Source organism: Neolamprologus multifasciatus, chromosome 15 (assembly GCF_963576455.1).
Source record: "Neolamprologus multifasciatus chromosome 15, fNeoMul1.2, whole genome shotgun sequence".
In the NCBI taxonomy this organism is placed as follows: Eukaryota; Metazoa; Chordata; class Actinopteri; order Cichliformes; family Cichlidae; genus Neolamprologus; species Neolamprologus multifasciatus.
Genome location: NC_140453.1, coordinates 8,650,601 through 8,661,415, shown reverse-complemented (window position 1 = coordinate 8,661,415; position 10,815 = coordinate 8,650,601). Strand labels below are relative to the sequence as shown.

General features: G+C 41.7%; 1 protein-coding gene across 1 annotated transcript; it reads right to left on the bottom strand.

The window, feature by feature from the left end:
• Positions 1–3,358: 3,358 nt before the first annotated feature.
• On the bottom strand, positions 3,359–10,718 carry aldh8a1 (aldehyde dehydrogenase 8 family, member A1). Its single transcript, XM_085132906.1, has 7 exons — positions 7,832–10,718; positions 6,839–6,986; positions 6,490–6,645; positions 6,250–6,399; positions 5,319–5,575; positions 4,014–4,175; positions 3,359–3,922 (listed from the first exon to the last, which is right to left on the bottom strand). Exons 1-7 carry the CDS (start codon positions 7,976–7,978, stop codon positions 3,470–3,472), a joined length of 1,473 nt encoding a protein of 490 aa, XP_084989032.1. The 5' UTR covers positions 7,979–10,718; the 3' UTR covers positions 3,359–3,469.
• Positions 10,719–10,815: the final 97 nt, after the last annotated feature.

Below are 10,815 nucleotides of genomic sequence, written 5' to 3'. Positions count from 1 at the left end.
ACAGGGTTAGCTTATTTTTAAAACAAAACATCATTCAGTCCCAGCAGCCCATTCAGGTTTCAGCGTCACATGAAGAGCAAATAACTGCTGATCATTCTTATTCTTCCTTTCTTGCTTGTGAATAGTGTAGTCTTCAACATTTAGCCTTCTGTAGCCAAGTAACACCCTCCCTCCCACTGTCTCCACATACACATGAGGTTTGCTGGCTGAGTTTGCTTAACCTGCATTAACTGCAGCATTTTCTCAGGACTCGGCTTCATCTCGGGGCTTTATCTACCACAAAAGCGACCAGGCGGTGGAAAATTCCCTAAACCCAAACGTGACAGAAGGCTTTTATCGACAGGGTGTGAAACATGGCAATCAAAGAAAAAAGGAAAACCAAAAGCTTTTAATCTGCAAAATCTGGGACATGCAATAATCCTAGGTCAATCTCTCTTGCTATAGGTCTCTGATTTTTGTCATGCACACACATTCACATTCTGCTCTTCAAATGGGAACTTGAATTACTTTTGTGTGTGTGTCTGTGTTTTAATTACTAAGAGAGAAGCTAAGAGAAGTTTTCACAGATTTATTGCGCTGGGTTTGGGCCAGAATAGGCGAGAGAACTGCTGTTGGCGGTTACTGTTCTCAGCACATACATATGAGTGCGAAGCCCCTCTGCAGGAGGCCTCTCACATCCCTGCAGCCAGCATGAAAACAGATTGTTTATATATTCTGCAGGACTAAATATTGCAGAAAACTTGTGGATATAAAATGGAAGGATGCCACCGTCGTTCCTTCAAGTGCCCAATAACTAAAGTGAAAGTTAAAGGCTCCCTATAAAAGTAAAAATCTTAAACAATGATTTACTCATGAACCAAGCCCCTTTTTACTATTTTTTCTAATGTAATATAATTATAATGTTTACGTATCAATCAATCAACACAGACATTAACATTTCCTTTGTTTTGTTTTGTTTTTTTATTTTATTTTTTCAAATGGGCATTGGCAGCGTTCTCAAAGTCACGTACGGCGGGGCGAGTCCTCCTACAGCGGGGCCTTTCCTTCTCAATGAAACCTTCACAAAAGGCAAGATGAAAGATAAATCCAGCAAAAAGGGCGGAAACGGAGCAAAATGAAATAAATGCTGACTTACTGCGTTCCCATTCTGTTTCACACATCACGCCCGTTTGGTGGGAGTGTGTGCCAGTGGAAAGCAAGTAGCCTCTGACACCTTAGCCTTACTTTTGGACGGCATCCACTTTGACACTATGTTCTAGGAAGGCATCAGAGTGTGTGTGTGCAGGCATACAGCGTGACATAGCACAATACCCGGTCCCTAGCCAAAACACAGAGGGTGGGACCCACACCCTGGCTCTGTGGTAAGTGTCACATAGAGCTCTCCGGGGGACGTGATTGTACACACTTGCTAAAAGGATAGGGCCCCCCGCCTCCCCTCCTCCAGTGTGCCCACTTTTCCTACACTGGCACCACTCCTGAATTGAAAGGAAATGCAACATCACACGTAATTATCTGCATATACGCTGCACCACTGATCAGATGATTAGCATGGAAAGATATCATTATATAATCTTAATTGTAGTGGAGGTCACATCGCTCATGTTTAGTTACCTGCTATGTAAAGTTTCTGGTACCCAGAATTTACCTTTCTAAGTTTCTATTAATATTATTTTATATATCAAAGAGAAAGCATGGATTAGATGTCATAGATGGAGCTTTGGTTCTGTCTCTCCTCTTTTGCTCCCACCTGGCAGCTCCATAGTCAACATGCTTTGCCCAATACTATCCCTCCTCTGAAGATGTCAAAACCAACGCTGTGTCTCTAACTTTGTGTCCAAACCTTCCTTTTGAATGGTTGACCACCAGGTATTTAAACTTATCCACCATCATTGCCTCTACTCTTTGCAGCCTCTCCTTTCCACCTACCTCACTCCCATTCACACACACATCTATTCTGCCTTGCCTCTACTTACTTTCAGACTCTTATTTCAGGATGTTTTTACATTCAAATTCTGGAAACTTATTGGATGTACTGCTGTGGGACTTTGAAATTTAACCACTGCCGATCATCTCCCTTTTGCTGATTTGATCACCCTCAGTTGTACTACAGTTGGGTCTATATAGTGAATTAATAGATGTAAGCACAATGACATGAGTGAACACAATAAACTATATTGCCAAAAGTATTCGCTTTGCTGCTTTCACACATACATGAACTTGGGTGATATCTCATTCTTAGTCCATAGGGTTTAATATAATGTTGGCCCACCTTTTGCAGCTTCAACTCTTCTGGGAAGACTTTCCTGTCCTCTAATTAATCGCAGAGGTTGCGGTCAGGACTCTTTATGGACCTTTATGGAAACCCATTACATGAAGTGTTCTACACACTGTTCTTGAGCTAATCTTAAGGCCACAGTAAGTCTGGAGCTCTGCAGCGATTGACTCTGCAGAAAGTTTAGACCTCTGTGCACTACTGACCCCACTCTGTGATTTTTTTTCTCATGAAAGCAGCCACGAAAGTGATTGGAACACCTGAATTTAATGATTTGCATGGGTGACTGAATACTTCTGGCAGTATATTGTACATTTTGATACCTTTCCAGAGGTATTTGTAGCTTTGGAGAACCACCTGTGCCAGCAGAAGCAGCCAGGATCATTTCCATAAAAGAAAACCATGCCAAACAGAACGTTTGGGGTTTATCTGACAATCATTAGTGAGATGCTTGCAGTAGCCTCGCCCATATTCAACTGACGTCAGTGCCTCCAACTTTGGACCCAGCAGTTTCGTGGTGCACAACAGATAAACTGAAATACATTTGCCATGTGACATGCAGCAGCCAGTTAAATATTTAGTGTAGTACAATATTTCACAAATGTACTAGAGACAACAAGTTTGTTAGTAAAACTGTTTCTAACAGTTCGATCAGACCAGAAATGCTGCATTTTTTACAGACCGTGTTACAGATTTTATTAAGACAATGACATCATTGAAAGTAAAGATTAAAAACAAACTGAACTCCACAACCTGCCATCATGACACACTGTTCTGACGAGATTCAGCTACACGTATTCAGTCACTGGGTTTTTCAGCCTGAAGCACATGGATACCTAAATGTGAATAACAAGATGACTGGATTTTTCCCCTTCTTTTTAAATATCTTTATGTCATCATGCAGGAAGCATGACAAACTGTCTTTGGGGAAATGGTGGTTCCTATATTTACAAATTGTACTGTTAAGTTTTAGTTGGCTATAGCGCACAGACACAGATTATTTCTGAAGCTCAAGAGCAGCTTTTGTTGTTTTCATTTGCAAATTTAGGCTTGTTGACAATTCATCCATAAATAATGAACATAAACTGCGATTTCAGCAACTTTATTGGCAAATGGTGGCAAATTTATATTGGATTTGATTTGTTGCTACAGACATTTTTGACTTTTGTATTCTACAAACAAACAAACTTTCCTCTCTCAGTGCTTGATAGTGATACTCTTCACCTCTGTGAAGAAGTGATAGGAATCTTTTCCTCCCTCCCTTCCCACACCAGAGTTCTTCATTCCTCCAAATGGGAGGTTCAGATCTCTCACCAGCCAGCAGTTGGTCCACACCAGGCCTGCTTGCAACCGCTGGGCCACCCTGTGAACCTTCCCCACATCCTTGGACCACACTGTGGCTGACAGACCGTAACGTACACCATTGCCCCTGGCAACAGCTTCATCCTCAGTATCAAAGGGGCTGATGCAGGTGACGGGACCAAAGATCTCCTCCTGCATGACACGGGAGCTGTCAGATATGCCTGTGATGACCGTCGTCGGCATGAAGTATCCAGACTTGTTGCGCTGCGGGAGGTCCAGCTGGTCGAGCCCCTCACCGCAGTGAATTATGCCACCTTCTGATTTGGCAAGGGCTATATAGCTACGAACCTTTGGATTTGAAAGGAGACATTTCAAACTATAGCACATCAGAAATCGAAACAACAAGTGTTCAGTCACATTCTGCATTACATGTAAGCACCTTCTTCAGGTGTTCTTTACTGATGAGCGCTCCATTTTTGCTGCTGTTGTCAGAGGGGACACCAGTCTTCCACTTCTTAGCCGCAGCCACAAACCTTTCCAGGAACTCCGAGTAAATACTCCTCTCTACATAAATCCTGCTGGTACACAGGCAGACTTCTCCCTAAGAGGAGAAGAAATGGAGAAGATAAAAATGGAGGACTTCAGAAAGTTGTTTTTTGACAACCCACCTTAAGACAAATAGTTGGGCTGTGATTGCCCCCTTGTGGACAAACTATGTTATTACACCCTCAACACATACAGAAGCTCCTGTTACAGATAATCGCCTTCATTTCTTTTGCATTAAGAAGTTCAATGAAAGCAAATTTGGGGGGAAAAAACCCTGTTAAGTATGTATTAAAAATGGACCTTCTGGGCTTTATTTTACAGTTTTTTTGCACACCGGCAATTTATACATATCAAATCAAACTCATCATGTTAGGTTGTGACGGATTCTGCAATCTAACGTATATTTAAAACACCCACCGTCACATTTCAGTACAAAAAAAAGATTAACTTTAACACTTCTAAACTGACAACAAACATTTCCAGCTATGATCTGGAGATCATGAGATTAATAACCTTGTAATAATCAAAGGAGCTTGCAAAGAAAAGCGTCTGGACTTCTTTAAGTTGCTTGAAGACGTTTCACCTCTCATCCGAGAAGCTTCTTCAGTTCTAAGGTCAAATGGTGGGGAGTTCCAGATTTAAACCTAGTGGGAGAATATCCCCCCACAGAGGGACAAAAGGACCCCCTGATGATCCTCTAATCGCCTGAGCCAAGGTGTGAAAATGGGTGTGGGTCCCAATCAGTCAGGGTTTCGGGTGAGCTCATTGTGAAACCTGGCCCCACTTTATCATGCGAATTCCTGAGGTCAGATGGCCCAGGAAGAAGCTTCTCGGATGAGAGGTGAAACGTCTTCAAGCAACTTAAAGAAGTCCTGGCGCTTTTCTTTGCAAGCTCCTTTGACTACGATGACCTGGATGACTAAGAACCTTCACAGACAACCTTGTAATAAAGAAATGATTTCTTGAACTTTTTGTTTTGTAAAAATGTACTTCACTGCTGCACATTCCCCAACAAATTTCCAGTTAAAATAACAATCTGTGGACACAGAAGCTCTAAAGACTCTCGGGCAGCTGTCCTGTCAATTGAGTTTATAATATATAAAAGCCAAAACTAAAAGTGATGGTACCCATAAATAAAATAAATAAATCTAAACAGTCCTAAAGAAAAAAAATATCCTCAGTCACATTTTGTCTTCACCTGATTGAGAAAGCTGGATTGGACGGTGGTCTCGATGCACTGGTCTAAGTCTGCGTCAGCAAAAATAATGGCTGGGTTTTTGCCTCCCAGCTCCAGTGAGAGCTTCTTACAGTAGGGGGCGCTCCGCTCGGTAATGCGCTGGGCGGTGGCTGTGGACCCGGTGAAGGAGATTAAAGGGACCTCGGGGTGACTAACAAGCGCGTCACCGGCTCTTGGACCACTGCCAAATACGATGTTGACGACACCGGGAGGAACACCTAAAAAGATGAAGACGATTGCAGACCACTGATTAATTTCGCACTACAGTGGTCCCTCGCTGTAACGCGGTTCACCTTTCGCAGCCTCGCTGTTTTTTTGTGTAATTTTCCTTTTTTTTTTTCTTTTTTTTTAACAGCGCATTGTGTTCTGCGTCCTGATTGGCTGAAGACAATTTCAATCAATCTCGTGCGGTGTCTCCTGTGCAGTACAGAATGCGTTCAGCTTGTCAAATTTAGATAAATCCTCGTTCGCTAGCATGTATACATAGTATGTTTGTAAGTTTTCTCCCCAACAATCACAAAAATGTCGACGAAACGTTTTGCGCGGTTTCATTCTATAATACTGGTCTTATTTTTCTACGGTCTGAACTTTGAGAGTGTGAAAATGTTCGTGCCTGTCTGTGAAAAGTGTATAAAGTGTGTAGTGAGGGGTTTTACAGCCTCAAAGCATCTATAATAATTGTAAAAAATAAAGTTGGCTCCTTCGCGGATTTCACCTACCGCGGGTTATTTTTGGAACGTAACTCCCGCAAGAAAAGGGACCAATGTACTCATATCTGTTCATTATGTGCAGATTAAAAAAAATAAAAAACCTTAGTGTGTTATGTTTTTTGTTTTTTGCTTTGCTTTAACTCCATCTGCATGACATTGCACTGTGGATCCTGTAGTCCTACCTGCTTGCTGCATCAACTTGCACAGCATCCAGGCGGTCACAGAGGTCATCTCGCTGGGTTTGGCCACCACTGTGTTGCCTGCAGCGATTGCAGGTGCAATCTTCCAGGTCAGAAGGTACAGGGGCAGATTCCAGGGACTGATCAAACCAGCTAAAAATAACACCAAAGGCCATTTAAGAGCACATACACAGGGCAAATGGGTCATCTGAAGGTTTCACTGCAAGCAGCCTAAGTGCTCACCCACTCCCACTGGGCAGCGGACAGTGTAGTTCAGGCAGCCCATGTGGTCCATTGGGCTGCAGTCGGTGGTGTGGTGAAGCATGGATGTCGAAAAGAAGCGGAAGTTGTACGCTGCCCGGGGAATATCCACAGTCCGTGCAGCTGTTATCGTTTTACCTACAAAGATTCCGAAGTGAGCATCAAAGGGCAAATGAAGCAGTTGCCTACACATTTTTGAGACAGAGTACAAGATTAGACATTCATGAATCAGTATTTGATTAATAAAAAGTGATTTCTGAGCCACTCATTTCTATTCCTGCATTAGTGACCTGATTTCTAAGGTGGCAACATATAAGACAGTCTAAGCAACCTTGGTCTTTGGACTCAGCTTGTGCAAACTCCTCAAGGTTGACCTCAATCAGGTCAGCCAGTTTGCGGAGGATCTTCGCTCGCTCCTCTGGGCTGCATGCAGACCATTTGGGGAACGCTTCTTTAGCTGCTGCCACTGCTGCATCCACCTGCAGGCACGAGATGAGGTATAAGCAAACTGCACAATTAAGCACGATCACGTCCAAGAATAGAGCTCGATTCCACTTTGAGAGAATACGCAGGATTGTTTAAGTGACATTTTATTGATACACTCTTAAAATCTTAAAAAGATGATCCTTTATATTAATTTCTAAGGAGTTCAGAGGACTTAAGAATATTTTTAACTACAATAATATGTACACGGATGCATTTCAACAAAACACTACATTTTTGAAGAAGGTCAAACATGAACAGCTGAAGTTAACTGATGTGTTTAATGATTACTTGATTGCTTGCTCTGCAAAGCTCAAAGGTGGCTTTTTCTGAAACCACATTTTATGCAACGCACTAACCCGAAACCTCAAAGCTCATTCAGAAAGTTTGTTCTGTTCATTTCTTCAGTCCCTGACACGGAAGAAGTCCCTCGGATGAGTGACAAACATTTCTCCTAGTGATAATGCAATGTCTAGATGAACACAATAGACTTTCTGGGACTTTCCTACCTGGATGATTAAGCATGCATCAAAACACATACACTAAAATGTACTAATATTGCTGAGTCAAAGGCCTTTAAATCTGACAACAGGATTTGTAATAACAAGCAATCCAACTCAATGCAAAAAATATTCTTGTGCAAATGTTGTGATACTGCAGCTAAGAGCAGAAAAAAGAAATTGTATTTAAATAAGACTTCTGCAGCAGCTCTGCAGAAAGCTGTCAGTCCAGCCTAATGCAAACACACTGCAGGACTTATACAGACATGTCTAAGCATATGGAAGGATTCATTCAAATCTCAACCTCTTGGTTTTGCAGATGGTTTTAACTTGATCCCCACCTCCTCCTTGCCACTGTCCGGCACTTTGCAGTAGACCTCGCCAGTTGACGGGTCGTAGGAGTCGATGTAACTCCGACAAGAGACGAACTTTCCTCCGATGTAGTTCTCCAGAACCAAAAGTGAGCGCTCTTCTGAAGTTTTTGACATGCTTGTTAATTACAGGCACCAAAGTAACACCAGTTCACTTCCCAGAGAAAACGATGACTGCACGTACTGCTAACCTGACAAACACTGGGCCTCTAAAGGAGGGGCTTACTCCCTGATGATCCTATTGCCTAACTCTTTATCAGACCTTATTCACACAGATCTTTGAGCCTGAAAGAATAAACACTTTTTCTACACACAGTATCTTAAAGAGAACCTTAATTAATATCATGGCAATATGTCTGCTCACCACAAAGTTCAGATAGTTAAGATAAATGCGGATTTCCAGTGTTCATAGACAATATTCAAGCATCTGAGTGACTTTAGGTGTGTTTAGAAAAACTGCAGAGGTCTGAAAAGTTTTATGTTTATTCTCACAGGCTGCTTCATATATCATAAAACTGGGTGATCTACTCCTGCTGGTGGTTAAATGAATGAAGTGAAGCCGTTTTGTTTCAGAAAGACAGACACAAATGTCAGGTATGTGTCGCATGACACTATTTACTTGTCTATAAGTTTAAATGGACATTGCATGCATGGCCTCACAATCTTGGATGGGCCTTGGAGGTCCAGGGCAGCCGAGGGATGTCACTGTACCCCCTTAGCTGAATTCTACTGATATATTTCAACTATAAAATACACTAATTCATACTTTTTGGTCATAAAAAAATTAAACATCCACACCCCTCATAAGGTTTTGCAGCGCTAGCTCAATTTGATCATTCAGTTCACAGTTTAGTGCATGGGGCTTCTGAGGCAATCATGTAACCGGTATGACTGAGGAGGAGACCAAGAGGATGGATCTATGCAGGTCAGGCTTTGGGAAATACCCTTCATGTCTTTTTGAAACTAAAAAGAGGTCATTCATCAGCTTGTGTAGCTCTAAAGCATGACCCTACTCGCAAATAGCAAAGCAAAGGGAAATGTGTTGGTTCACAGTCAGCCGCCAAGTCCAAACGGTGAGTTTAGTGATACCTGGAGAAGAGACGTCTCTGCTATTTTGCCTTACAGACGGACATTTTTGCACCTTTATAACTGTGGCTACATTTCTGTGACTGTACAATGTGTACATGGTTGTAATCCAACACTGCTAATATCTGAACCTCAATGAAAAGATATAACAAAAAACATTAACATAATTTACAGCACCTAAAGTGCTTTCAACTGTATTTGTGTACACAACTCCTTGAGGAAGTGCTGATTCAAAGGTGACTGCCCACGAAGCCATCACATTACTCATCCACTTACAGAGAACGTGATTCACTATTATGATATGAGCCAAAAAAACTCATACCACTAACAAAAGTTCTCATCGTTTTCCTACTCCTGGTTTTTTTTTTTTTTTTTTTGGTTTTTTTTGCAGCACATATATTTTCCTGTAAGGTGAGTAGCGTGTCTGCGTAATGACCACTAACATCCTGTGGCAACTAAGCAACTTTCACGCTGAGTTGCTCACTAGTGCAGGATTTCTTCCTGGGGCCTGTCAATGACTTAAAGATCACTTACTGACATGGACACCAGTTCCATGAAGTTAAATCCCAAAGCATACATATACAGTTTACACCTATGTAGTTCATTATAATATTTATGTACATTCATTTATATTAATGTAAGTATCTAATCATCCAGTGGCAGCACCTTGTACAGTTACTCACGTAGACATGATCAAAACAACCTGCTGAAGTTGACTGAGCATCAGGATGGGGAAGAAAAGGGATTTAAGTGACTTTAAATAGGGCATGATTGTTGGTGCCAGACATGCTGGTTTGAGTATTCCAGAAACTGCTGATCTCCAGGGTTTACAAAGGATGGCCTGATAGAAAATATCCAAAGCAGCAGCTCTTTGGGTGAAAATGTCTTGTTGATGTTTATGACAATAACTCAACTACTTGTTACAATCAAAGTCTGCAGAAAAGAATCTCTGAACTCGCACATTGAACCTTGAAGCAAATGGGCTGCAGCAGCAGACCACACCGGGTTCTAATCCTGACAGCATTGTTTAAAACCCCACAGCCTAGAGAATTGTTGCTGATCATGTCTATCTCTTTAGAATCACAACGTACACATCTTGTGCTGGCTGCTACAAGCAAGATAACAACCAACAGGTTTTGCAATAGAGCATCTTTGGGATGTGGAGGAATGGGATTTGCATTACAGATTTGCAACTGATAAATCTGCAGCAACTGTATGATGCTATCATGTCATTACGGTCTATAAGCTGGCAACAATCACAAGAAAATGTAACAGAATGGACTAAAAGAAGATACTAAGAAGTTACATGGTCATGGCCCGCATGCATTTGTTAACGCAGTGACAAAAACTGCTGAACGATATAATGAATCATTGTGTTTGTGTTCGGAGAATTCTTGTATACTCGCTCTACAGGACACGTTCGTCCTTTCATATTTCATCTCTTCAGCAGTTTTACCTCAGGGAACGTCACATTAGCACCTACGCAAAAAAACAACCACTATATTTCTGTTTTTTCCAAAGAGAAAAGAAGAATGGAAACTTAACTCTCACTGAACTTTCACCCTAAATTGTGCGCAATTAGAGGTGACAATGAGTAGGTTGTTCGTCAACATGCGTCAGAGCTTAAAAAAAAAAGTGTGTGTGCGGGTCACAACTGTGAGCATTTTGTAAAATTATTTCACATTATTAAGCCGGCATTTACATTCTAGCTGTGAGACTGTCAGGACAAAAGCCAAGCTTTGTTCAACTTCACATGCAACACTTTTACTGAAGATGGCCCTTCCAGAAAGGTTGGCTTTTCTTGGCTTATGGGATTATAATAACGAAGAGTCACTAGATGAAAGGACTTTCTCAGATGCAGAAATCAA